This window comes from Sodiomyces alkalinus, assembly GCF_003711515.1.
Source record: "Sodiomyces alkalinus F11 unplaced genomic scaffold SODALscaffold_5, whole genome shotgun sequence".
NCBI lineage: Eukaryota > Fungi > Ascomycota > Sordariomycetes > Glomerellales > Plectosphaerellaceae > Sodiomyces > Sodiomyces alkalinus.
Window position 1 is genome coordinate 35,623 of NW_021167083.1, and position 25,673 is coordinate 61,295.

The 25,673-nt window shown below is 44.7% G+C and overlaps 3 protein-coding genes across 3 annotated transcripts; 1 reads left to right on the forward strand and 2 right to left on the reverse strand.

The window, feature by feature from the left end:
* Nucleotides 1–6,050: 6,050 nt before the first annotated feature.
* Nucleotides 6,051–6,200, reverse strand: SODALDRAFT_277590 (cyp-like protein; the record flags this gene model as incomplete). Its single annotated transcript, XM_028608077.1, has 1 exon — nt 6,051–6,200. A coding segment is annotated over one exon (150 nt), but the record flags the coding sequence as incomplete, so codon positions are not given.
* A 2,010-nt stretch (nt 6,201–8,210) lies between these two features.
* SODALDRAFT_295008 (ABC transporter) lies at nt 8,211–12,901 on the reverse strand. The gene is made up of 2 exons (XM_028608769.1): nt 10,766–12,901; nt 8,211–10,687 (listed from the first exon to the last, which is right to left on the reverse strand). The coding sequence occupies exons 1-2, from the start codon at nt 12,608–12,610 to the stop codon at nt 8,321–8,323; spliced, it is 4,212 nt and encodes a 1,403-aa protein (XP_028466159.1). The 5' UTR covers nt 12,611–12,901; the 3' UTR covers nt 8,211–8,320.
* A 1,777-nt stretch (nt 12,902–14,678) lies between these two features.
* SODALDRAFT_359440 (hypothetical protein) lies at nt 14,679–16,019 on the forward strand (the record flags this gene model as incomplete). The annotated part of the gene is made up of 1 exon (XM_028614177.1): nt 14,679–16,019. The coding sequence occupies one exon, from the start codon at nt 14,679–14,681 to the stop codon at nt 16,017–16,019; it is 1,341 nt and encodes a 446-aa protein (XP_028466160.1).
* Nucleotides 16,020–25,673: the final 9,654 nt, after the last annotated feature.

A 25,673-nucleotide genomic window follows, 5' to 3' on the forward strand; every position in this document is an offset into this window, starting at 1 on the left:
TATCGTTAGATTTTAGATAAGTGGCGGCACCTTTAATTTAGTAGAGGGGTATAGCACGCTGCGTCTTTAGGTTAAAGATACTAAAGGTTGTCCTTACACCCTTATACTGAAGAATATAGCGTTTATAGATGGATATCCTATAACGCTACTAGTAACGCGTAGGTTATAGAAGGATCAGAACGCTGTTTTTATGACCGGCAGAGATATCTTAGTAATGGACCGACGTACCTGCCTGCTATTAATTAACGTTAACGGCTAATATACCCTTAAACCGACCAATAGCACGCTATAGCGCTTATAGCAGTAACAGCAGAGCTATTTCAATAGCTTAAGAGAACTAAAGCCTATAAGCGTGGCCGACGCCCGTTTCTAGCATAAGAGGCTAGGGCACGCTAACCCTTAAGCACTAGTATAGCTATTCAAAGGGTGCGTAGGAGGTATCGTGGCTTTAAAAGGAAGAGCGGTACCTTTAATAGTGGACTACGAGGCTTAGGCTATTAGTAAGGCAAAAAGGATAGTATCGCGATATCCACCTATCTATAGACTAATAAGGCCTTTTTAGAGGATTAACGTAGATCTGTTTTCGATAGATCCTGCTACTAACGGCGATAATATAGTTACCCTATTCCACGATCCCTGCACGCATAAAAACATAACTAGAACGATACTAGGGCATAAATATATACTATCCTCGATAGCTAACTTCGAACTCCTCTTATAGAGACAGTATAGGCTGCTTATTAGTGTGATTAGACTCGACGGAGAGAGGGCGCTATAGAAGAAGCTGGATAACTAGTCTTTAGATCGTGGTATCCTGCTAGAAAGATCGGCTCCTTATATAGCCGTATAGAACGCTAACGCTAAACGGTATAGGGGTATTATCTTCGCTATCGCGAGGGTATTAGTAGATACCTTAGGCTTCTAATAGGATCTATGGCCAGAGATTATTATAGTAGCCATTTACCTGTATAACCGGATTCCACGCAGGGATCTAGGCTAGTAAACCCCCGAGGGAGCGTTAAACGCGTGGCTATAAAAGGAGGGTATTATTAGCTTTATAACCACTAATCCCTTTATTACGCACCTAAAGAGGTATAGTTATAAGGCGTACGCGTTAACTACTAACTACCTACGGGGAAGGCATAAGAACGAAAAGCTTGTACCGAGGGTATATATCGGTTATTTGATCGGTTACGAAGGTACTAATATTTTTCGGATTTAGGTGCTAAAATTAGGGAGGATCCTGCGTATAAAGGATATCGTGTTCGACGAGTTAGTCCTTTATAAAAATAGGGGAGAGGAGCCTAATCTACCTTTAGAGCTATATAAAGAGCTTAATCTGCCGTTAAATTAAGGGCGAATCCACGATCCTTTTAGCGTTATAATAGATATCGTCGATTTCAGTATACCTATAGTAACGTAGCAGAACTCTACGATAGAGGCTTTATAGGAGGGAAGGAGGCGTTAATAATAGCCTTAATCGTTAAGATCTAGGGGGGTAGCCGGCGGTGGTGGTGAAGGATTAAAAACCACTACTAACGTAAAAACCACCGAAAACGCCTCTGAAAAGTAACAGGTTACTAACTAAGAGGCATTATATGGAACGGCTGCCACGGCTACGGCAGGCACGGTTTCTACCGTTATGCCTACCGTTATTCCTGCCATTAGTTCTTTTTCTTTAACTACTATTTTACCACCCTCTTTAAGAATAGCACTAATTTTACCCTCTTTAATAACCTCTTCTTCCTCTTTAAGGCCTATTTATACGCCCTTTTCGCCACCTCCTAACGATCCTATAATTAAACGTAGCGATTAAGAGGAATCTGACAATACTAGCGGATTTTCCTTTACCTTAGAGGAGGCTATAGGCGAGGCTACCGACGATACCGTCGGAATTGGATTATTATCACCTAACTAATCCGTTATTAAAGAGGCTATAGCCACGGCCGCTACTCCTTAAATAACTAATCTATAAGTAGTAACCCTATCTTTAGCAGCTAAGTCTAATCCTACTACTACTACTGCTATTTAGGCCTATTAACTAACATCTTATTCGCCTGCTTTAGCTTTAACGCCTACCCCTATAGGGCGGCCTGCTTATAATCGCCGACCTCCTTCTAGATACGACGATTACGTCTCCTACTTCATCTTTAAAAAGCCGAAAAAGCCGCTAGTACGCCGCGAGATACCTAAGGAACCGTTAAATTAGTCTTAGATATTAAAGAGCCTATATAAGCTGTAATAGCTTAGGGCAGCCGTATAAGAGGTGGATACACTTAGGTTAATAGGCACCTTTAAAGCAGCAGAGCTGCCCTAGGGAGGGTAACGTGCCTTAGACCTTAAATGGGTCTTTAAGTATAAGGTTAACCCGTCGAGGTACGTTAGTAAGTTTAAGGCGAGGTTATACGTGCGAGGCGATTAATAGCCTAAAACCACCTTAACGCCTACGCCTCCACCCTCGCAGGAAGGACCTTTAGGTCGTTAATAGCCATTACTGACTATTTTAACCTGGAGACACGTTAGCTTAATACCGTTAACGCCTTCACTAACACCACCCTTAACGAAGAGATTTACGTTAAGGATCCACCCGGGTAGCCGCTGCTTTAAGCAGTAAAAGGCACGAAGAGCGACGAGGACCTCGAGGCTATTTTAAAGCTATCGCGACTACCTTCACGCGGTATATAACGCCTACACAGGGCGTTATATAGTCTTCGGCGTTCCCCTAAACTATAGCACGAACAGCTCTTTTTAGTTTTAGGTAAGTACGACCTAAAGTAACTAACCGAAGACGATTACGTCCTTAAAAGTAAAGAACTAATCGTCTTCTTCTACGTGGATAATATTATTCTAATCTACAGGAAGGAATATTAATCTGCTGCTAATTCTCTTATATAACGGATATAGCAGCACTTTTAAGTAAGGGATCTTAGCCCACTTAAGTGGTTCCTGGGGATTAGAGTGGTTCGCGACCGCTAATAACGTCGGCTATAGCTTTCCCTCGAGAACTATATCACCGAAAAGATTAAGGCCTTATAGATAGATTATAGTAGGCGTAGGGTTAAAAGCCCTCTTCCTTTTCCTAACGTTTTAGAACTATTTACTACTAACTAATAAGCCTTTATAGAGTTAATCTACCTATATCTACGGAAGGTCGGTTCTATTAATTACGCGGCCTGTTAGACCCGGCCTAACGTATCGAAAGCTGCTTCGAGGCTTACCGAGTTTAACACTAACCCGTTAAAATAGCATCACGATACCGTAGACAGGTGTTTAAAGTACCTAGCCTTAACTAAGTCACTATGCCTTTACTTTAGACCACGTGATAACTACCTATAGCACGTACTTTACTATGCTTTAGACGCGGCGTTTAGGGATAACCGTGAGACTCGGTATAGCTCCTAGGGCTATACTATACTATTATTTAGTGGCCCTGTGGACTAGAAGGTAAATAAGTAAATAAGCGTTATAACCTCTAGTACTAAAGCCGAGCTTATAGCACTTTCTGCTACTACTAGGCAGTATATCGCGACGAGGCGTTTAATTAAGGACCTAACCTTAACCTTTAAGGAGGAACCACTAACGATATACTACGATAACGACTAAATAAGGATCCTATTCAAGGCTCCACGCCCTTAGGTTATATCTAGATTAAAGCATCTAGATATCCACGCCCTTTAGATCCGACAGGTCGTTTAATAGAAGAAGGTCCTAATCGCCTAGATCTCGACCTAAGAGATAGTCAGCGATAGGCTAATTAAAGTACTTTCCCCGTAGAAATATAAGGCGTTTATATATCTGTTAGGGATAGAGGTCCTAAGCCAGGGGGCTTAAGGCAATTCATAAGAGGCGCGGTGCTAAGTTTATAATCTGTAGCCCAGATTGACCGTTGTTTTAGTGCCCTTTAGATTATTATTTAGGCACCCGTTTTTGACGTTGTTATGGGGTTAATTTAACCACCTGTTTTTATACGTTTTTGACGTTTTTGGGCATAAAAAGAGCGCGCTTTTCAACAAGCCGTTCAACCGTTAGATTAATATCTAGGCCTCTATTTTACCCTAGATTTACGGCTTTAATTGAGCAGAACAGTCAGGATTAATTCTGCAGTTCTGGGGGGGTGTGTTAGATGCCTATAGCCACCTTATCGGGGTGTGACTTGCGCTATTTCTGTAGACGGATAGGGTACTTCCGACCGATATATCCATATTAATTTCCCCTCCTTTTACTTTATAGTTAGACATTTCCGCAGAGTATCTTTTACTCTTCTTCAATACACACACACATCTTTTGCGTACCTTATTTTATGTGCTGACACCTTTAGTTAATAGAATAATATAGATAAGAGAAGTCGGTAAAATAGATCCGTAACTTCGGGATAAGGATTAGCTCTAAGGGTTAGGCGTATCGGGCCTCGAGTAGACGGTTTAGCGGCGGGAGGCTACTAGCTAGGTAATTAGCCGGGGGCTTTCTGCTATTAGGCTCTAATACTCTTAGTAGGTTTCGGCCGTCTACCGCGCGTTTTATTACTAACTTAGAACTAGCGCGGATAGGGGGAATCTAATTATCTAATTAAAATATAGTATTATAATAGCTATAAAGTAGTGTTAACGTAATGTAATTTCTGCTTAGTGCTTTAAATATTAAAGTAAAGTAATTTAACTAAGCGCGGCTAAATAGCGGGAGTAACTATAACTTAATAGTAAAACCTAAGTTGTATACTAGTATATATCCGGCGGCCTATTTCCTATAAACCATTATAGCTCCCCCGCGAGTATAGCTTAATTTAACGCCTCTATATTATTAAAGTTATCGGATAACTAGCTCTCCTATATACGTAGTATTTAGGACGGCTATACTCTAGGCTAGTTATTTACTAACCGGGCTTGGCTAGTATACGAGGTAATAGTTTAGTAGTTTCTTTCCTAGCTTATTTCGGCGGTACGCTAGCCGGGGCTACTATTACGGATTATAAGGTAGTATTAGGTATTCTCTCTTCGGGGGTAAAGGTATTTTAGGGCGTGCGGGTAGAGGTCGATAAGGAGGTAACCGTGGTGCTAGTAGACTATAGGCCTAGCGTAGCCCTTATAGCTATTATTTATCTATACCGACTCGTCTAGGATATAGTCGGGGTTAGAATAGGCCCTCCTATCGTATAGGGGGCTAATATAGAAGCTAGCCTACGGGTCTTAGCCGCGGCCCCTGATAAAGGCAATAATATAAAAAAGGAACGTAGTTTAGGCGTTTCTGCTACGGCGGGCGAGGTCGGTATTCTTCTTCGTAAATACCTATTAGGGTATATATTAGTATATATTATTAGGGCACACGGGAGGGTTACTTACCTAGCTATAGCTGTCGGTGTTTTTACTGCCTTGGAAGAGCTAGTAGCCGGTAATAGGGTTAACCTCGTAAAAGGTAGGGTCGTTCCTTTTAGTTATAGTAATATAGTAGTAGTAGGCCTAGCCTAGGTCGATATTATAATTAAGGCGCGGGCGGGGAAGTATCTGTATAAAGAAGGTTAGAGGTTTAAAGAACTTTATATATAGCGGGGAGGTCTTTTATAATACTACCCGGCCGGGCGGGGTTATGTGTTAGGTTTAGGATAAGGAAGGCGCGCCCTATATACGTAAGTATAACTTACTTTAAGAGGGTTAAGTAGCGTAAAAGGCGTTTGCTAGTAAGGAGGGGTCTTTTTCCGGCTCCTTATAATACTATTAAATTACGAGAAGTTTCTAAAGCTAGCGTTACTAAGTGGGCGCCGAACAGTAATCCGTGGCCGGGGTAATAACCTAGAGTATAGTAAAAACGCGTTAGATACTATAATATATAATTCGTAGCTAAGCCCTAAGTCTAGGGGCCTCTCTAGATATAGCTGTAGTTTAACGACTAAATAGTAGTGGGCTCCGGCGGGAACGCGTCCTACGTACCCTATTAGGGCTTAGGATAAAGTCTAGCCTCCCGCGAAAGCGGGAGGGTTATAACCTCTTAAGGTAGCTAAATAGCTTATTATCTAATTAGTAACGTGTATAAATAGATTGATAAGATGTCTACTATCCTTATCTACTATTTAGTAAGACTATAGCTAAGGGAATAGGCTTAGTAGAATTAGCGGGGAAATAAGACCCTATTAAGCTTAACTTTAGTTTAATATTATAAAAAGATATAGGAGGTATAGGATAGGTAGGAGCTCCGGCGCTAGTAAAATAATATTACTCCTATTATTCTTTTACTTATCCGGTAAAGCGGGGCTAGACTCACGTCTAACTTTTAGTATTAAGGTCCTTCGCGGGCCGACCCGGGTCAGAGATATTATTAGGTAAGGAGTTTAGCTAAGGCGGTATATCTATTAAACTATAATATAGGTATCCTTACGGGGGCTTATAGAAAATAGAAATCTCTAGTAGAATAAAAGGGTAAAAGTCCCCTTAATTTTGATTTTTAGTATAAATATAGGGGCGTAGCGAGCGCGGAGCGGGCGCGGAAGGGGATACTTACTAGGTGGATTTATATAGGGGGGGCTCGGAAATCTCGAGTAAGTAAACCGATATAAGGCATATAGGGGGATAAGCGTTTAGTAGGACCGGACTAGTAATAGTTAGAAGGGCCGTATAGTAGGCGCTACGTCGACGTAGCATGAGCGGCGAGGGGAAAACTTATAGTCGACGGCGAGGGGGCCACCGGGCCTTTACCCTTCTAGGCGCCGGCACCGGCGCCCCCTTTCTTCTTAGGGGTGGTGCTATTCTTAGGGGGTATCTAGAAGGAGAGGGGGATTAAAGAGGGGCGACGGAGGAGCGGGGGCGATACAGGGACCCTATAGGAACGCTACGCCCGGAGTCTTCCCTAGGCACCCGAAACTAACCACCTTAGAAGGGTACCTAACGCCTAGATAGCCCTTACTAGGAAGACTCTAGGGTCGTAGATATACCGTACCGAGAACGTAGACTTACCTTTAATAACGATAGCTTAAAGAGGGAAAAGAGGAAAAAAAGAAGAGGAGGAAAAAGAAGGGATATTTATACTAGGAGGGGGGGAGCCGGATTAGCCCTACGAGTCACCTATATACCGGATTAGCCCTATAAAAATAGTAACCGCGAGTAGTTCACGCCGCCGCGCCTACCACGGAGATTACGAATAATAAAAGGGGGAAGGCATAAGACCACGGAACCCGCCTACACGGCTACTAAAGAAAGAGCCGTAATAAAGAAGCGCGGAAGGCGCCCTATACTATACCGTATAACCACTATAAACAGCAGGCACGTAAAGGCGGCTTATGTATAAATAGTAAATAAAGGAAGGAACGGCGAGGGGGGCCAGGTATAGCCCCCCCTAGTAGGGGAAGGAATAGAGGGAGGAGAGGTATAAAGAGTGCCGTGGTAAGGGAACCGACCTCGCCGGATTTAGAATAAAGAAAAAGACGGCGGCGAGGGACCGCGTTAACCGCGCGCCGGGGGCGTAGGCGGCCGGACACGGCACTACCTAGAACTAACTAGCCGACCCCTGTTAGCTATTAGCCCGGAGGTAAGATCCGGTTATTAAATAAAGGTACGACGGCGGCCGCGGAGCGATGCCGTAGCGGCCGCGTATAAAGGACTTACTTATATAATAAGAGCCCGGGGGCTTTTATCTATTAACGGTTTTCCCCCGAGAATTAGGGAAGGACTATTACCTAGGGGGCTAGTTTAGCTTAGCTAAGCGAGAATAGTATAATAAATAATAATAATAGTATAAATATAAACTATAAAGGTATAGCCTACTAATTCTTTAGTCCCCTAGAGTTTAAGGCTAAAGGTACTAAAAAGTTACTATAGAGATAACTAGCTTATAACGGCTAAGCGCTTATAGTAATATCGTTTTTTCATCCTTTAATATCGGGTTTTTTATATAGTTTAATAATACCCGTATATACGTATATATATATAGTATATATAGAAGATAGAATTCCTAAAAGGGGAATTTATAGATCTATATACTATAGTCGGAATAACGGTCTCTTAATCTAACTATTCTTATTATATTATATACACCTAATAATTTCGGTATTAGTACTAATCTACTTATATTAAAAATACGTACTACCTTATATAGCCTAAATAGAATAGAAATTATATATCTCGATAACCCTTAATCTATAACACTATAAATAGGTATTAATAATTTACTACCCTATAAAATTCTTTTATTTTATTAGTTAATTTAAAATAAGGTTATATTAGCAGGGTGCCTAGTCATTAGTGCGAATCCCAAAATTATTGGGTCAATACGGTATTTACCCTTTACAGTTACGCTGTATTCGATACATTATACCCTGAAAACGGATAGATTCTAGCTACTTCGAGATTTTGATTCTACTTCGTATCAGCCGCAGAAGAACCCAAGCAACAACCCTATAAGCGACAGCACAACCCGCCAGTGCCGCGATATTAACGCTGGCATTGGCATTTAACTGATAAAGATCGAGCACGTCTTGTCCGGTTTGGATCGGGCACTCTCCCGTGGGTAGCTTTTGCGACTCGGTGCACGAGAATGTCACATCACGAAGACTGAATGGCGCAAGGGCTCTCGCCGCGTATCGAATAGGACTCAGGTGGTTGAGTGCCTGCAGGAACCCAGGCATGTCGATGGAAAGAATACCCGCCATCGTCTGTGCAAGGGATAAGAAGATGCTCGTGAGGTTGACAGCAAAGCCGGTGTGGCTAAATAGGGTGTTGAACATGATGCCGACGCTCTCGCCACAGCTGACGATGGCGAAGCAGCAGAACACGCTGACGAAATACATCTCAGCGGTACGTGGAAAGCCGACGGCCAAAACGGCCAAGACGCCAAAGATCAAGCAGCTGATAATTTCGAACGGGATCTCGAGCAATGTATAGCTTGCCAGGAAAGCCTCGACGCTGTAAACCCCGTCGTCGTCTTCCCGATAGAATACATCGCGCTCGGCGGGGTATACAGCCACGTTCTGCAGCATGCCGACGAAGTAAAAGGAGCCAACTTGCTGCACAAAGCCCATCCGGTTTTGAACCGAAATAAGATCGTTCTCAAGCGGCGCGAAGAACAGCGTCAGCACCACCCCTAAGCCAACAACTTGCATTGTACGTGCGAGCAGAAGAGGCGGCTGGCGACGGAAGTTGATGAGGGCTCGCTGAATAAGAAGGGGCGCGGCACTTGTGAAGGGTGCCCTCTTACGCACTAACGCGCCAAGCTCTGCTGGTGTCGCTACTATCGTGCGGTTTGGCGACTGGCATGTTTCCGTTGTGACACGCCCGTGTTGTGGACAAACACGTTTTGCTGGGTCAGTGGCACCACCAAGACTGCCTCCATCAGACACAATGGGTTGCTTTGTATGATGTTGTCGTTTGTCGATTGTTGGTGTCAAAGTCATCCCAGGTGTCCCTTCGTCTGCCTCTTTGACCGGGGTTAAACGAGACTCATGAACAATGCCAGAAGCTCCGCTCTCTTGCCTGGCGATTGCGGCCTGTACATGTGCTTCCCAAGCATCCACCAGCCGCTTCACCCTCACTCTACTCGCGGCCTCGCGGTCCGCTTGTTGCAGATCCACCATGACAAGGTCAAGCGCGAAGTCTGCAGGGTTCGTATGAGACGGGCAGTCAAAACCCAGACGGTTCAAGTAGGTCATCATCTCGCCAGCTGGGCCCGCGTAGGCGGGGATCCCGCCCCGGGCAAGGAGCAAGACGTTGCCGAAATGCTTGTATAGGTCTGAACGGGCCTGGTGGATGGTGAGAATAAGTGTCCTCCCTTCCATGGCTAATCCCCGAAGCACCTCCATGATGGAGTTGGCGGTGAAGGCGTCTAGACCGCTTGTCGGCTCGTCGAGTAATAAAACGCGTGGGTCGCTTAAAAGCTGGACGGCGATAGATACTCGACGTTTCTCGCCACCTGAGATGCCTTTGATCAGGTCGCTGCCGACGAGATTGTCCGCACAGTCTTTCAACCCCATCTTGAGGAGCACGTCCTCGGCGCGACTATACTTCTCCTCCCTGCTCATCCACGAAGGTAGCCTGAGCCCCGCAGAGAAGCGAAGGGTCTCGCGCACGGTAAGCGAGGGGAGGAGTGCGTCGTCGTCCTGACAGACATAGGAGCAGACGGAGCGAATCACGGAAGCAGACGGAACAGCTCCGTTAAACGTAAGCTTGCCGGATGGCTTGTACTGTGTCCCCATGGTGTTGTGGAGGCGCAGAGCCATGGAGTTGAGTAACGACGTCTTCCCGCTGCCGGACGGGCCCATGATGATGTTGAGGACACCTGCATGGAAGGTGGTGGTGACAGGGTTTAGAATTCTCGTGACAGGCGACTTTTTCGCGAGAGGCGAGCGCTTGTGCAAGTCCAAAGTGAAATGGTCCAGTCCCACGTCGATTGTGCGGACCTCTGAATTGGCCTTGGCTCTCAGTTTCTCTTTACCCGCAGACAGATCGGTGTCGGAGTTCCTCGCTCTTGCAATAGTCATCTTAACAGGGATGAATTGAAGGCCAATCCATGACACGATGCAGAAGAACACGACGAAGGCGACCATGACAAGAATTGGTCGCCAGACCCAGTTGTCAGGAAATCCGAGCGATTTCATGATGAACTCTCCCGTATATTGGTTGCAAGCGGGGTTGGATCGCCCGCCCGGGAGAGGGCAGTTGTAAAAAGCACGTTCAAACTCATTCCCGCAGTAGGCACTGAAGACATAGTACTTTGATAATTGTGAAATGTTAGCGACCAAACGACGACTCCAAAATTGCATTGTAACGTTCAGGGACGGGCGCCTTACGGTATATGTGATATACTTGAGCCACCGTACATAAACGGGAATGCTTTCCGACTGAACGAACATGCCACAGGCCATGCTCTGCATAGTATATATCAAGTTGGCGAGGAGACTGGCGCCCGGGAAGTGTCTGACGGCGGTGACGCATGCCATAGCACATGTCATGGCGATGTAATGGTTGAGAAGCGTGATGGCAAAAAATATAAAGAACTGATTGGCATCTCTGTCGAAACCGGCCATGAAGTAGAAGATGACCGAAAAGAGGAACGGAACCGGGAAGTCTTCGGTGGGCAGTCGGGCGAGGCGGCGGGAAAGGAGGAAGGGGATTGCATCCACGCAGTTCTCTGTGCGTTCTCGGTCGAACGTGGGCATGTCAATGCTGAGCCGATAGATCTCGAAGATGAGGATGAGATAACCCTGCAGCCCGGAAGCAGTGTAAAGCGCGCCTTGTCGAGACCGTATGCCCGAGTCGTCTCGGGGCAGGTCGAAGAAGATGTAGCCAGTGACGAGACCCATCAGGATGGCCTCGAGGATGGCGGCAAGCATGCCCAAGGGATCACGATGGGTGACCTTGAAGGTTCGGTCCGTTAACATACGCAGTTGCCGAGTGTAGGTGGCATGGCGAGTCGCGTCTGAGCTCGCAGGTTGGCGACATGATGGGTCTGCAATCTTCTCTGGAGGAAGGAAACACTTTGTGCTTTCCTCATACCAAGCATCGTGAAGTCTCCCAACTCTGGCGGTGCTTTCCGCCTCAAGTTCTGGCGTTCGGTTGTCGACGGCAGCTATGTCGATCAGGTGTTCGGCGGGGTTGACAAATGGGGGAAGCTGGAAGCCCAAGGCCCCAAACCAAGCCACACATTCGCTGGCTCTGCCCGAGTAGACGGGACACCCTCTGGCCAAAATAATAAGGTTGTCGAAAAGGTCCCATATCTCGGATCGGGGTTGATGGATAGTGGTGATGATGGTCCTTCCCTTGCTTGCCAGGCTTTTCAGCGTCCTGACCAACTGGAAAGCACTTGTCGCGTCAAGGCCGGTCGTGGGTTCGTCTAGGAATAAGACCGAAGGGTTGGCTAGAAGCTGCACGCCGATGCTGACCCTGCGCCTCTCGCCTCCTGAGCAGCCACGATGCTGGTGGTTCCCTATCCGCGTATTGGCACATTCCTTTAGTCCGAGTTCGAGAATCACCTCTTCCACTATCTGCGCACGTTCCTGCTGCGTGGTAGACGGTGGCAGTCGCAGATTGGCAGAGTATTGCAAAGTTTCTCGGACAGTCAGAGCGGAGAGCAAAATGTCCTGCTGCATGACGTAGGCGTGTCTCACGCTGTGGATGCCGGGGTTGCCATTGAAGGTGATGAGGCCCTCCTGCGAAAGACGAGAGCTGATCGTGCGCTCAGACATGGTGTTGAGCAGGGTGGTCTTGCCCGAGCCGCTTCCTCCAATGATAGCGGTGAGAGTGCCGGGGGGGAGAGACGCATTGACATCTCGCAGCAATTTCTTGGACTGGGGCCTGGGTTGGAACTTTTGTCTTGCAAGCTCAGGGTAAGTCGAAGGCTCGAGCCAGGAGGGGGCGGTGTCAACGGTGACGGAAAGCCCTCGAATGTGGACGTCCACTGGCTCGACGTCGTCCAGGGAAATATGGCCTGTCCTGGACAGAGACAGGCGACGGAAAGGTGACTGGTCATTGACACCGGTCGGTTCTGCGGATGTGGCGATAGAACTTGCGCGTTCAACCTTGTCGATCTCAATATTAGCTGGGACCTGAGGGTCAGGTGATGGTTGGATACCCTGGTGAGATGGAAAATTGCGACCCAGGCCGGCATCATGACCCGGAGCGTTGGGGTAAGACATGTTGAGACGGACCGGGGGACCGGGGCGTGGGGGGACAAAGGATCCAATACCAGCACGACTATCGTGACAGGGGCATTCTGTTGGGGAGCGTGGGAAATTGAGGACACGGCAGAGATCACCAATAGCTGTAGTCTGTCCACGTGGATAAGGAACTGCGGCTTCGTCGGTGCCAGGCTATGGCCCGTGAGGGTTCGCAAATTAGGTGGTTGATTAGTGCTCAGGAGAGCCAAGAAAATTGACAGAGGAAGCCAGGATAAGGTAGGTAACGGGCCTGGCCGAAATGAATCTCCAGTAAAGAGTAATTAGAAAAAGATAAGGAAAGAAGAAAGAAAAAAGAAAAAAGAAAAAAGGGGAACACAAAGTAAAGGAAAAGAGAAGATAAACCACAAGAGAAGGCAAAGGACAGAATTAACCGAGTTGGGGAGATGGGGAAATGGTCAAGGGGCGTAGCCAACCGACTAGTCACTGTAGAGGAAAAATGGGGGGCTGTAGGTGTCCTGATGTAACGTTCCTGCACGGACGGCCCTTAGCTTTCCACTTTGGTATTAGGGTACGGACGTTAGTCCTTACTTAGGACGAGGGGCCTGGCTTCTTCTCTAGACTCCTCCTATTGGTTACTGTATGATAAGGATAAGAGGAAGGGTACGGGTACGAGTTACGAAGATATTACGACTTCGCTTGGGAGAAGTCTTACACAGTCCGAACCTGGCATTTCTTACGGTCCTGTTAGTGTGAGACGAATATTTGCACGGCTTATTTAGGAACAACCACGTGATATATTTTCTGTGGAGCCTTCTAAGCAAAAAAAAGTGAAGAAAAAATAAAAGTGAAAAAAGCAAAGACGTATCTCACGAGAGAGTATCACCAGCTTCCCTTCCTAATATTCTGACCCAGGTTAGGACCCCGCTCGAAAGCGTGGAAAAGAAAGGAAATCAAACCTTGATATTCAACAATGCTGGACGAAACACATGCATCACGAAGCCGGACAATCTTCGAGTCTCGAGATAACCGTCAAAAATGGGTGGAATCCAAGTTCGCAGGTGGTGCTCACATGGCATATGTGACATTAGGAGAGGGGGGAGGAGGGTAGGTCAGAGGTCGAACAGAGAATTTACCTCGGACCAGAGCCGGGTCAGAGGTACAGCTCTTAACATGAGGGCTCTAAGTCTTACGACAGTTTGGCCAAAACCGGGTAGGTACGCAAAGAAAGGGAAGCCTGACGCAACCGAGAAGAAAATGGAAACGCCTGAGTCAGAGGGAGATGATGTGGAAATTATGATCCCAGCTGTGGCTATTATTCTTTTTATTAATGTGGCTCTCCGTCATTGGGACTCTTGAAGGAGTCGGGGTCCTCGTCGGTGAAGCTACGAAGCAGGCATCATGGCTTGTTATTCCCCATGTCGTGAACAGGACAGGGTATTTTGTACTGCTCACTTATGTTACCAGCACAAGATTGGTCGACAGGGGCAATGGGACTGGGAGTTTTCAATCCCTCCACGGGTTTGGTGAAAGTATTTATATCGAGTATACTGGTCGTTGTCGCCGTCTGTCTTCCATCTTCCCATAATCTTATATGCTTCTTTTCTAGTCTGTTCTGGTCTCTTCTGGTCTCCCTATTTTTGCATCTTCGAACCCAGTCTGCTGTTCTTGATATATTCTGCCGGTCATTTTCTGCTATCTATCTTTCCTAGAAACGTCGACTCTTCTCTCGTTTACACTTGCCCACGCTCTCTCAACCCATATCTCCGTAATCACTGCTAGTCTGCACCACCGACCTCCGTACGGAACTACTTACGTGGCATCAAGTCCTGCTTTTCATTTGTTGGCCTGTCTGTACTGGTCTGCTTCTGTTGATCTGCCTTATTCAGTGCTCCAGGTACGTACTGTAAAGTCCAAAATGCTTCGCTTAAGACTCCGGTTTGTGTTTCCAGGTCACACTAACACAAGTTTTGCAGGCTTGTGCTGATACTGGCAACACAACATATATCCCCTACATATTTGTGTTCTTTCCCTGCCAGATTTACCTCCAATTTTATTTCTCCATCCCAGGAGCGAAGATTATGACAACATGACTCTTAGTCATATACACACGTCCTTCCAACTCATCTCCCACGAATCACGCCTGGAGTTTCTCCGGGAGAACTGGGATTTCTGGGGTCCAGGTGTCTTTTGGCCAGAGGAGAAGTTTCGTCCAAAGGACCCTAACGCGCGGGACCTCGTTTACTTCATGACCAAACTAACGACGGTATTCCTCTTGTTGCATCGACCCTTGCGGAAGATATGGGATTCCGGGGAGCAGTTCCATGGAGTTTTGCGAAACGCATACCGAATAATTGAGTCGGACGAGACGAAATCGGAAAATGACACTTGTCCTCTAACGACAATACATATCGTCTACGCTCTGGACCAGGCCGTGGTCCTGTGGCGCATAGCCTGTCTCCCTAATGCACCAGAGCTGCAATCACATGATCCATGTCACTTGAGTTCTGCCGTACTCCCGACTCCACGTATTCACACCCCCGAGTCGCACGACAGCTGGGCCATTGAGGAATCGCGTCCGGAAAGAAATTCGAAGGGAAAGAACTCTAAGGGTAAAAATGTCGCTTCCAATTCTCGGGCGTCCTTGGTGGTCGAAATCCCATCCTCCTGCGGAGTCGGGGAACCTTATGACCTGAATGAACCCGGTAGTCAAGAGGAAGGTCAGAATTCCACCGTGGCGGTTCTCTTGGCTGGCTCCGATGTGGAGCTGTCCACTGAGCAGGCCAATATTTCTCAGCCTGTTCGCGAAGGAGGAGCTACACGACCGACTCCTAAGCCCAGCACGGCCGTAACGCCCCCCAGGAGCTCGACAATTCCAAAGTTGGGAAAGAGTAGTGCCGTGCGCAAGTCGGGCAAGGATCGGAAGCGCAAGTCCTCGTTTAGCAAGCCTGCCGAACCGTCGACGCAGGAAGACAGTTCCATGAGCAACGCTGTGACGCCATCTAAACCGAGGGCTAAGAAGAGAAAGATCTCCGAGGCAGAAAGCCACTACCCAGGTGAATGTTCGCAACCCAGCAGTCAGCAGCCAGGGCAAATCAAGCCATCATCTCCCGGTCAGCATCTTCCTACCCAGGAAGATTCATCTGCCGCCAACGTCAAAAATGCACCCAGTGCAGCCTCGACACCTCGAGGTAAACGGGGTCGAGCTCAGACGACCGCGGTGGCGAGGCCATCCGTCGAAGACGTGACGGAGTCTGTTTCGCCTGATAACAATAAGATACAGACTCGTGACAAGAAGCTTGTGACCCTCGACAAGCTCTGTCAAAGTATGGAAAACGATGTTCGATACCGCAGTACAGAGGAGAACGAATTGAGGTTTAAATTGCAAAGGCTTAGGGAGGAAATTGAGGATCTCAAGAGAGCATTGTAATGCCTTACATGGTCCTTTACATTTTGTATTCACCTTTGTATTTTCTTCTCTGTATTGCCTATTCACTCCTCCTATCTATCTTTAGTTTTTATGTTTCTTTGACACATGGTCCTGGGCGATGATTGTCGGCAAACCAGATTGTAATACCTACCTACTTAGCTGCTATCATATAATTATAGAATTAATAATTCAAGATGGGGATATTCCGACAGGGTCTAGGTGTGACAACTGCGATAATCGCCATTCCTAACAATCAATCCATCCATAGTGGGTAATAATTCATCCATCTGCGCAGTAACTGCCAACTCCAGTATTTGACCAATCCCATCTTCCCGCGGGATCGTTTTGTGTAGGAATTACCGCTAGCGACATTCCTCCGCGACCTCTTCTACGGTCTTTTACCTTACGCTACGTGATCCTCGCGGGCGGCCATCACCTCCTCTTCACCTTGTTTGCCTTGTTATTATTATTGCGCTTACGCCTTTGATCGCACCGACGTACGACCTCTGCTTTTTGGTGTTGGCGTGCAATGTGCTTGCTCCTCTCGATCCTACTCACACGATGGCAAAGCCCATGATAAATTGACGGTTTGCCCCTTTAACGATTTGCCGTTTGACGATTTGATTGTTTGAACGCTTGACTGTTTGACTAAGGTATTGACTGTTAATATAGAGGGCAAGGAGTCGACGATGGGAATCTAGATAGATTAATAATCGGTAGCTGCTTAATAATTGATTCAGCGTTGGCCATGGTTTTAAGATATAGCGCCTGTCCCTACCTGGAACCTACCTAGTCTGATTATTCTTACTACTATAATATTATATAAACGATTTATTATTATAATTTAAATAGCTTAGATTTAATAAAGAACTGTATATAATCAAGAGCTATTATATATAGACTAAGCTCTAAACTAAGAGATAAACCTAGCGTAGGATACTATAAGATTACGCGAACCGTAATACGTATTTCGGACTTTTACGTTTAGGACTATCTCATTTAAGATATTAGATAATATATATCTACCTATATATACTAACGAATAAAACCGCGGTATTATACCTTATACGGGCTTTCTATTAGGTGCCTGTAGCAGTGGTCATAATAAGTCCCTAGTGTGGACCCATAGGGGTCCAGGCGTGCCCAGTCTAAGACCCCTCGAGGCATAAACAAGGCAGTCATCACATAAGCAAACAGAATAGTCTCTCGAAGCAAACAAAGCAGCCCTTAAGGAAGCAAACAAGCAGTCTTTAAGGAGTAATAGAAAGCAGTGGGGCGTAGACTTAAGGAGCGGAGGAGCCTCCCCTTTAAGGAGGGAGGCCAGCGATTAATCTAACTCTTTAACTACACCTACACTTTCCCTATTATAATCCTATTATAATCCCACCTAGTTCCTTACTTAACCCTACCTTTTCACTCTTTACGACTACCCATTTAACACTTTCCTACTCTAAAACGTCTTTTCGCAGAGATTTCGATTAAGTTCATTATAGGATTACCGCTTATCTATAATAAAGGCAGGAAATATAACGCTATTCTTATTATTGTTTATTATCTAATAAAGTACTTATTATATATCCTTATAAGTAGTAGCCTTACTACTAAGAGACTCGCGAATATATTATAGTATTCTATTTTCCGAACCTTTAGGGTTCCTAATAGTATTATTTTAGACGGAGGGTCCTTATTTATAAGCTATCTTTAGACTACTATTTACCGCTACTTCGGAACTAAATAACGTAATAAGCTCTAACTAGGCAAATCTCTAGCTAGCTAGTACTATAGGACCTAAAAGAATCTAGGCTTTAATATACCCTATCCGGGCACGACTCTAGCCAGCTAGCACTATCAGACCTAGGGAACCCAGGATTTAAGGGGTAACCTTTACTATAGTAACTATAGTATAATAAAGATATCTTCTCTAAGCTAAGGGGGGCGCGCCCCTAGGACTTAAGTATTCCACGTTTAAACCCCGTGGAATCCTCGGCTTCTACGTATAGGAACCCGGGGGATTCCCCGGTATTTACTAATTATACCCTAGGGAAGCCATGGTATACCCCAAAGGTACCTATAGTATACCCTATAGGTGCTATTGCTTATACTATAGAATCGCTAGGGTACCCCGTGATACGCCCTGGTGTTCCCGGTGGAATCTAGGGCGTATTATAACGCTTATCTACGTTATAGTACTCGTAGACAGATAGCTAGATAAAGAGAAAAAACCAGAATATAGAATACTACCTTAGAGTCTTCTGCTTATAGGAATAAGACAATTAAATAGACCGATTACCCCTTATAGAATTCACTTATAATACGGTATAGTACTTCGGTATACGATAAATACCCGCGGATATACCAATAGGGTATAATCTAAGAGGCCTTAATAAAGTATAGTAACCCTAGACGGGAGAGATTTGTTTAGCTAAGACCGAAACACGCGCGGAGTAATATATAGCTAGCCGCCGCTTCCTAATACGTTTTACTCTCCATGAAGAATATCTAATAATACAGGCCTTTTATAGCTTTATATATCACCTTGTATTTTAATAGGTTCCGGCTAAGCCTTTAGGGACCCTTCCCTATATCTATATATTAATTAGCGTATACTTTTATAAAAACTATTATATAATCTAACTAAATCTTCTTAGAAACGATCTATTAGTTTAAGGTTATACGGTCGAACCTCGGAGTAGTATAGATATCATCGATTTGACTAGCTAAGCTATATTCGTTATCTGCCTAATAGATATACTATCTTCTTTCCTTATTTATATATCTTTACCTATCTATTATTTCTTTACTCGCCTCGTATAAAGCCCTATATACCCTAGGTTCCTCCCTTTATACGGGGTTCCTATCTATAGGCTATATAGTTTTATTAAACTCACCTAAGATTATATTAGGTCTAAGCCTTTCTCTTAATATCTTTAAGGCCTTAAAGAATTTCACCGCCTCTATGCTAGTATTAGGGGTATATACTCCTAAGATTCGAGTATCCTTTACCTTAAGTAATAGCTCTACGAATAGTTATCGGCTTTCAGTATCTCGCTAGAAGATTACTGGTTCTGTTATCTACGGGTTCACGTTCCTCTAGGAGATACCTAGGTTTTAGTAGTAAGGTCCCTCGGATAATGCCTCTTCTACTTAGCTTAGGCCTTTTATTCTTAGCTATAAGGCTACTATTATAATACCCCTTAATTATTAAGGTTATAATTTGTAAACCAGCCGATATAGGGATAGTGTTTACGAAGTTTACTTACCTTAGTATTAGTTAAGTATAACACGTATAAGACTAATAGGTCTATTCTTTTCTCCATCGCTTACCTAAGAAGCTTACGTATCTTTTCGGGGCTATTAAGCCCCTTGATATTAACTACGCTTATTATTACTAGATTTTCTGTTAGTTCTATTATATATTATATGTATATTCGTATAACGTACTATCTATATACCCGGCCTTTACCGGCCTCCTCCTATTCCTCTTCTTTAGAGTCTTTATAGTCCTTTACTACCTCTATAGGTTAGTCTTTATTACCTAACTCCTCTACTTCCTCCTTATCTATATATCCTCCTTTTCCTTTACGCTTTTTTCCCTTTTCTTAGTAGTATAACCAGATAAAGACGTAGTGGCACGAGATCGTTAAGATAAAGATCAGACAAAGAGGTTAGTCTAGCTAAACCACGATGCATAACCAAAATATAACCAATAATACTATAACCTTTAGCAAAGAAGTAGATCGGTAGTCACTGTTCTGATCAGGGTAACGTAAGTTAAACTGGAAAGATACCTTAAACGTAGAATAAGTAGTTATAAAAGAGGATTATAATTGAATAATAGTCCCTCGATAGGGATATCCTAAGCCTGTCCTTAATATATATATAGGAGGTAGATCCCGCAGCCTTGAAAAGGGGGTTATATGACCGGCTATCAGAACCACTCCAAAGCCGTATCTGCGCGCGCGGTTATAGTAGCTGGCTCTACGACTTTCTAGGATTCGTCGTTGTTGCCTTAGAAGATAAGGAGGTTCCGAGTCCTAATATATAGCTAGAAGGTGTCCTTCCTGATAGTGTCGGCGAGCTTCTCCGGAGAGTTAACCTTACCGAGGAATTTATTAATTCTTTTAGGGATATTTTCTTAGTAGTTATCTTTCGTAAATATATCTGTGCTTCCTCTTAGTTTATTTGTGGCGGCCTAGTCCTTATAGTCGGTTACGGTATAAGGGCCCCGGTATAGGCGGTAATTCTTTTCTTGCTCGTAAAACAGGATATTTATACCTTTTACCTACGTCGTCTTACTAGGCTAGTCTAGCGCCTCCTCTGTCCTATAACTATTAGCTTATCTTAGACCTAGTAACTATTATCTAGTACTTACTCTATAATAGTAATAGTATTACTAGGAAGCCCTCCTATCCTTAGTAGTCGTATTATATAATCTTTTTCTAAGGCTTTCCCTACAGTAAGAATATACCGGAGGAAGATATTATACACCACTTCGTACGGGGTTATAGTATATAGTAAGCGTACGTACTAAACAGAGTTGCCTTTATGTTTATTCAAACGTATGCCGTAGTTTATTATACTAACGGCTATGTATTTACTTTTATAGAGAATAGTAGCGCTCTCTAGCGTAGTTAATACGGTATCCCGGGCTTCTATTATCTTATATATTACTATAAACCCGCTAGTATATTCTAATACTCGTTTAATTTCCTTTATAGTAGCTGAAAGTTTTCGTATAGTCTGCCGAATTACCTAGGTATATACGGGGCTTTTTAGTCCCGTAGTACGAATAATAGATAGGAATATCGACCGATTATTATCAGTTAATAGTTAGCGTTCTTCTAGCGTGATATAGATAGGCTTAACTAGTCTAGCTAGCCTCTTTGCCTTACGGGTTTGAGAAGCTTTCTTTTTACCACTTAAAGCTATTATAACTACTATCTTAGTTAGTGTTTATCTACTATCCTTTAGAGTAAAGGGGAGAGGAGCCTAGTAGTACGGAGCACTGTTCGGTATTAATATTTCTACGGTACCCTTACTTAACTTTTAATAGTTTTGTAAGGTCTATATCTACTCGCACGTATACTTTGAGTAAATAAAAACGGCTACGCGGCTATATAGAGAGTGATATAAAGCGTATATTAAGTGTATAGAAGAGAAAGCTATCTAGACCCTCGGCTAAAGCCTCGAAGAGGTTTGGCTACCTAGATACGGTAACCTGATTGGTTGGCTGTGGGCGCACGGACTACCACCCTAATAGGCTATCCTTATCATTCGCTTCTTTTAGGGTTACTTATAGAGATATTATTTACTAGTAGTGAAAAGTTAAAAGTGAAAAGCCTTAGGATAGAGTGACTATCGTCTAGCGGTCCGTAATTAGTAGGTTATGACTTTTACTAAACAGTGTCTCTAACTGTTTCTGTATTTTTAGTAATACTTATAATAGACGCTTTCAGGGCGCTGGCTTATAATCCTGTATTTATGCTTATAATAGCGGGGGTCTTAGTGATTTTTTAATACCCACCTTCCAATAGTAAAGCCACTTTTAAGGCAGGTGTCCTAGCCTATTCTTATTAATTTTTCAACCTTAAGGATAGGGCCTTTATATAGGGACTCTTAGTACCTCACCCCTTTTAGGGTTTAATAAGCCCTAGCACAGCGATAAGGTATTCCCTATTGCAAGTAACAGTATCTAATCGTCTTCAATCCCCTAATCTTTATTCCTAATAAATAAAAGTATTTTTCGTAAATGTTTTTAGTAGTAGTTAGTCTTAGTCGGTCTAAGGATTTTACCTCTAGTAATTAAATACTAATAGGCCCCACTATCTTGAATTATTAAGTAACTTCACGTGATAATTAAATCTGTTATATAGAAGTAATAGAAGAGAGGAAAAGTAAATAAGTGGTTAGTAGTTAAATAATAGAAGAATGGTTACTACTATTATATATTATTATTATTATTATTATTATTCTTACTCCGCTATCCTAACTAATCTATCTATAGGAGCCTTTCTAGGCTATATAGTCCTTCTCGGGTGGCTATAGAGGGGAAAACCCGGGTAAAGCCCGGGGAAAACCTCTATACACTTCCATAGGTGGAGAGGTGCCGCTACGGGGCCGATATAGCCCCGGTTCGTCCCTATTACGTATCTGGATCTCACCTTTAGGCCGGTGGCTAACGGGAAGTATAGCAGGCTAGTGGTTAAGTGGGTTAGCCTAGGCTAATCTCTATCGGTAGAACGGGGGCTAAGGGGGCGTTACCGCGCTTCCGCTATACGGCAGCTACGGCTCTCCCTCCTCGGGCTCCCTATATCCCTCGGGGATTATACCTTTATTCCTTCCGTTCGGTTAATAAAGAGAGTAAGGGAGGTAGGCGCCTCCTGCCTCCCCTAGGTAGATTCCTGCTATATCCGGCGGCAGGTAAGGGGAATAAGACCCCACCCTGTTATAAGAATTAGATAGTTAATATCCCCCGAGGCCTTCGTGCCTTAAACCTCCCTCTTCCTCCTATAACGCTAACGAGTTCGTTATAGGTTTTCCCCGGTCTATTCCCGCTTACGGTCTTATAGGTGTGTCGTTACGGCCTATACTAACTAAAGAACCCCTTTAGTTTTTCTCGTTATATTCCTATCCTATTTTAACTATAGGTATCTTATAGATAACATCGCGGTGGCTTAGTAGCGTGGGGTTAACTAGGTAGTGTAGTATCGATTTATATATATAAACAGGCGATCTAAAGTGGTAGCATAATATAAGTTCTCTTCGTGGCGTAGCGGTGCCTCGATAGCAGCGTGCTAATAGTCGTAGATATCGTCTCCTAATAACACTAATACTAATAGTAATAACCGCCGCTATAAGCGCGAAATAGTTCGTATTATACTGTATATAGCCCGGTAATATCGGAGCGGTATCGTAGCGCTAATATAGGGTAGTTATATTCGTTATAGTAAGCGTTTAGGTATTTACCCCAACGATATAGAAGCCTACGCTAATACCACGGGTATAGGCGCGGCCTATTACTAGTATACTAATAGTCGCCGTTTCTATAAGAATATTAATCGCCTCGGTGCCGTAGTAGTATCGTGTATATATTGGGGTGGATATAGCTAATAGTTTAGCAGGCCCCCTCCGCTACTAAGAAGTAGCAGTAACGCCTTATAGATATCTATTAGGCGTATATAGTAGTAAAGGCCGCTAATAGCGCGGGTATCGCTACTATAGGTATCCCCCTTCGGTACCGTGGCGGTTCCACGCTAATACGTTATAGGCTAAGGAGTGCCTAAGGACGGTATCCCGGTCTTTTAGCTAGGCCCTAAACCGGGCGTTACCTTCCGGTCACGGTCACGGCGGCACCGCGTTAGTAGAGGTATAGGAGTTATCTTATTAGATAAGATATTTAGAGTGTAAGATAAACCTTATCCTAGAATACCTTATAAGTGGCTCCCCCCCCGGTCCCGCTACGGCTCCCTAACGGTATTAGCTAACTAGCCTAGTAGGGTCTCGAGTATATTAAAAGCGGTATTAGTGCCTCCGAGGGAGGTAATAACGATAAAAGCTAATTGGTATCGTAATAGTACTATATCGATACCGCTAAGGTCCCGGCTTATAGGGCCCTTATCCTAATAATTAATTAGTCGTCGTGCTACCTTATCCCCGATACGGTCCCCCTTTAGTATCGCGGGTATCATCGTAGGCCTCTATAACTTTAAGGGTAAGGCGGAAGTCCTTTAGTCTTTTCCGTTATAGGAACCACTTTATAACTACCCCGGCTTCTATATCGTGGTTTAGTGTGTTATATAAATCTCCTTTAGTCGTAAGTAGTCTCCCCACAGCACCGAAAAGCTCCTTACGCTCTTCCTCGGTCACGTCCTAGCATTAAAGCACTACTTACTCCGCTATTTCTGCCCCCCTATTACCGTAGGGGCACCGCGTTATTAGAAGTCCCGGTACCCTTACTTTTACTAAGAAGGCTTATAGGCCTAGCTTTTCTAATCTAATTTAGGTAAGTACGGCGCTTTATAGCTTTAGGAGTCCTCTATATTTCCGGAGAGAGCGTTATATCGGGGGGCGGCTTAGTGCCGCTACGGCATAGGTATATAGTCTCCGTGACTCTACCTAAATTCGACCCTAGTCCCTTATAAGGGCTTTCCTCGGGGCCGCGTTCCCGGCCTAGGTTATTAGGGCGTTAAGTTAGGCTATCTACGCGAGGGCCGTATAGGTCCTATAATACTAACTCGGTGCCGCTAAGGCTCTCGCTACGGCGTATACTCCGGCTAATATCTTATCTTCGGCTCCCTCCTCTTATATCCGGCGGACCTTCTAGGCACTAAGGCTTAAGAGGTATAGATTAAGGGGGGGGATAAAGGTCCCTTTTTCGAGGACCCTAACCGGCTTGGCTTTATAGGCTCTGGCCACTAATCGGAGGTATTAGTTCTATACCATTATAAATACCGCTACAGGGCCTTACCGGGGGCCGGCCCTTATCTTATAGACGGTTAAGGCGTAGTAGGTAATTACTAATCGTATTACTATAAGGTATAGTCTTCTTACGTCCGCGAAGCTATACCCCTACGCTGCCGCGCTAAGCCTTAAGAGGGCGTATATTTAGGTGGTTAGGCGGCTCTTTACCTCTTTAGTATTTTATCGAAAATTAAGCTTCCTATTAAGCTAAATACCCAGGAACTTTATCGCCTCCGTTACCGGCACCGAAATAGCACTAAAGGGGAGCGGGGTAGGTAAGGGTTGGCGTGATTTCGTAAAGGGGATATAGATATACTTAGCTGGTTCGAACTATAGTCTACTCGCTATCTCCTATTTTAGGTATATCCGCTACGCGGCGGTAAGGCGTTACCGCGTTTATACCTTTATCTTGCTAAAGGCGATAATATTCGTATCGTCGGTAAAACCTACTACTATTATTTAAGGGACTCTTTCTAGCTCCTTATATAGAGTAGAGATATACAGGATAAAGAGGATAGGGGAGATTAGGGAGCCTTATAGTATACCCCCGCGGAGGTGCCGCGGGGGGCCCGTTTCGCTATTAAGTAATAGCTAGGCTATACGGTCCTAAAGAAAGCTACTAATTAGGGTAATAAGCTATTAGGAGTAGCCTTTCCTTTTAAGCGCCTTAATAAGGCGAGAGTAGGGGATAGTATCGAAAGCGCCTTTAATATCTAGTTAGAATATCGAAGCGGTACCGCTATAGGCCTAGCTCGCCCTTACGGCCTCTGTGACTCTATATACTACCGTCTTTATACTTCGCCCTGCCCGGTTACCTATCTATCCCTTTAGGAGGAGCCGATACTCCTCCGCTACGGTTATAATCCGGTCGGCTAATATCCCCTTAAGGACCTTACCTATTATACTAAGGAGTAATATCGGTCGCTAGCCCTTCGCTATCCCGTAGTCGGCCGGCGGCCGGCCTTCCTTCTTAAGGACTATTACGGTGGCGTGGCGGCACCTCTTCGGGTAATAGCTCGCTTTAAGGCACACTATAAAGATAGCACTAAGTCTTTAGTATAGGGGGGGTCTATATACTTTTAGGAGCCCTATTAGGAGTCCGTCGGGGCCTAGTACCGCCTAGGGTTTTATCTTCTTAAGGCGCCCCTATATATCCGCTACGGTAATATCTTAGCGGATATCCTACCCCGGGGG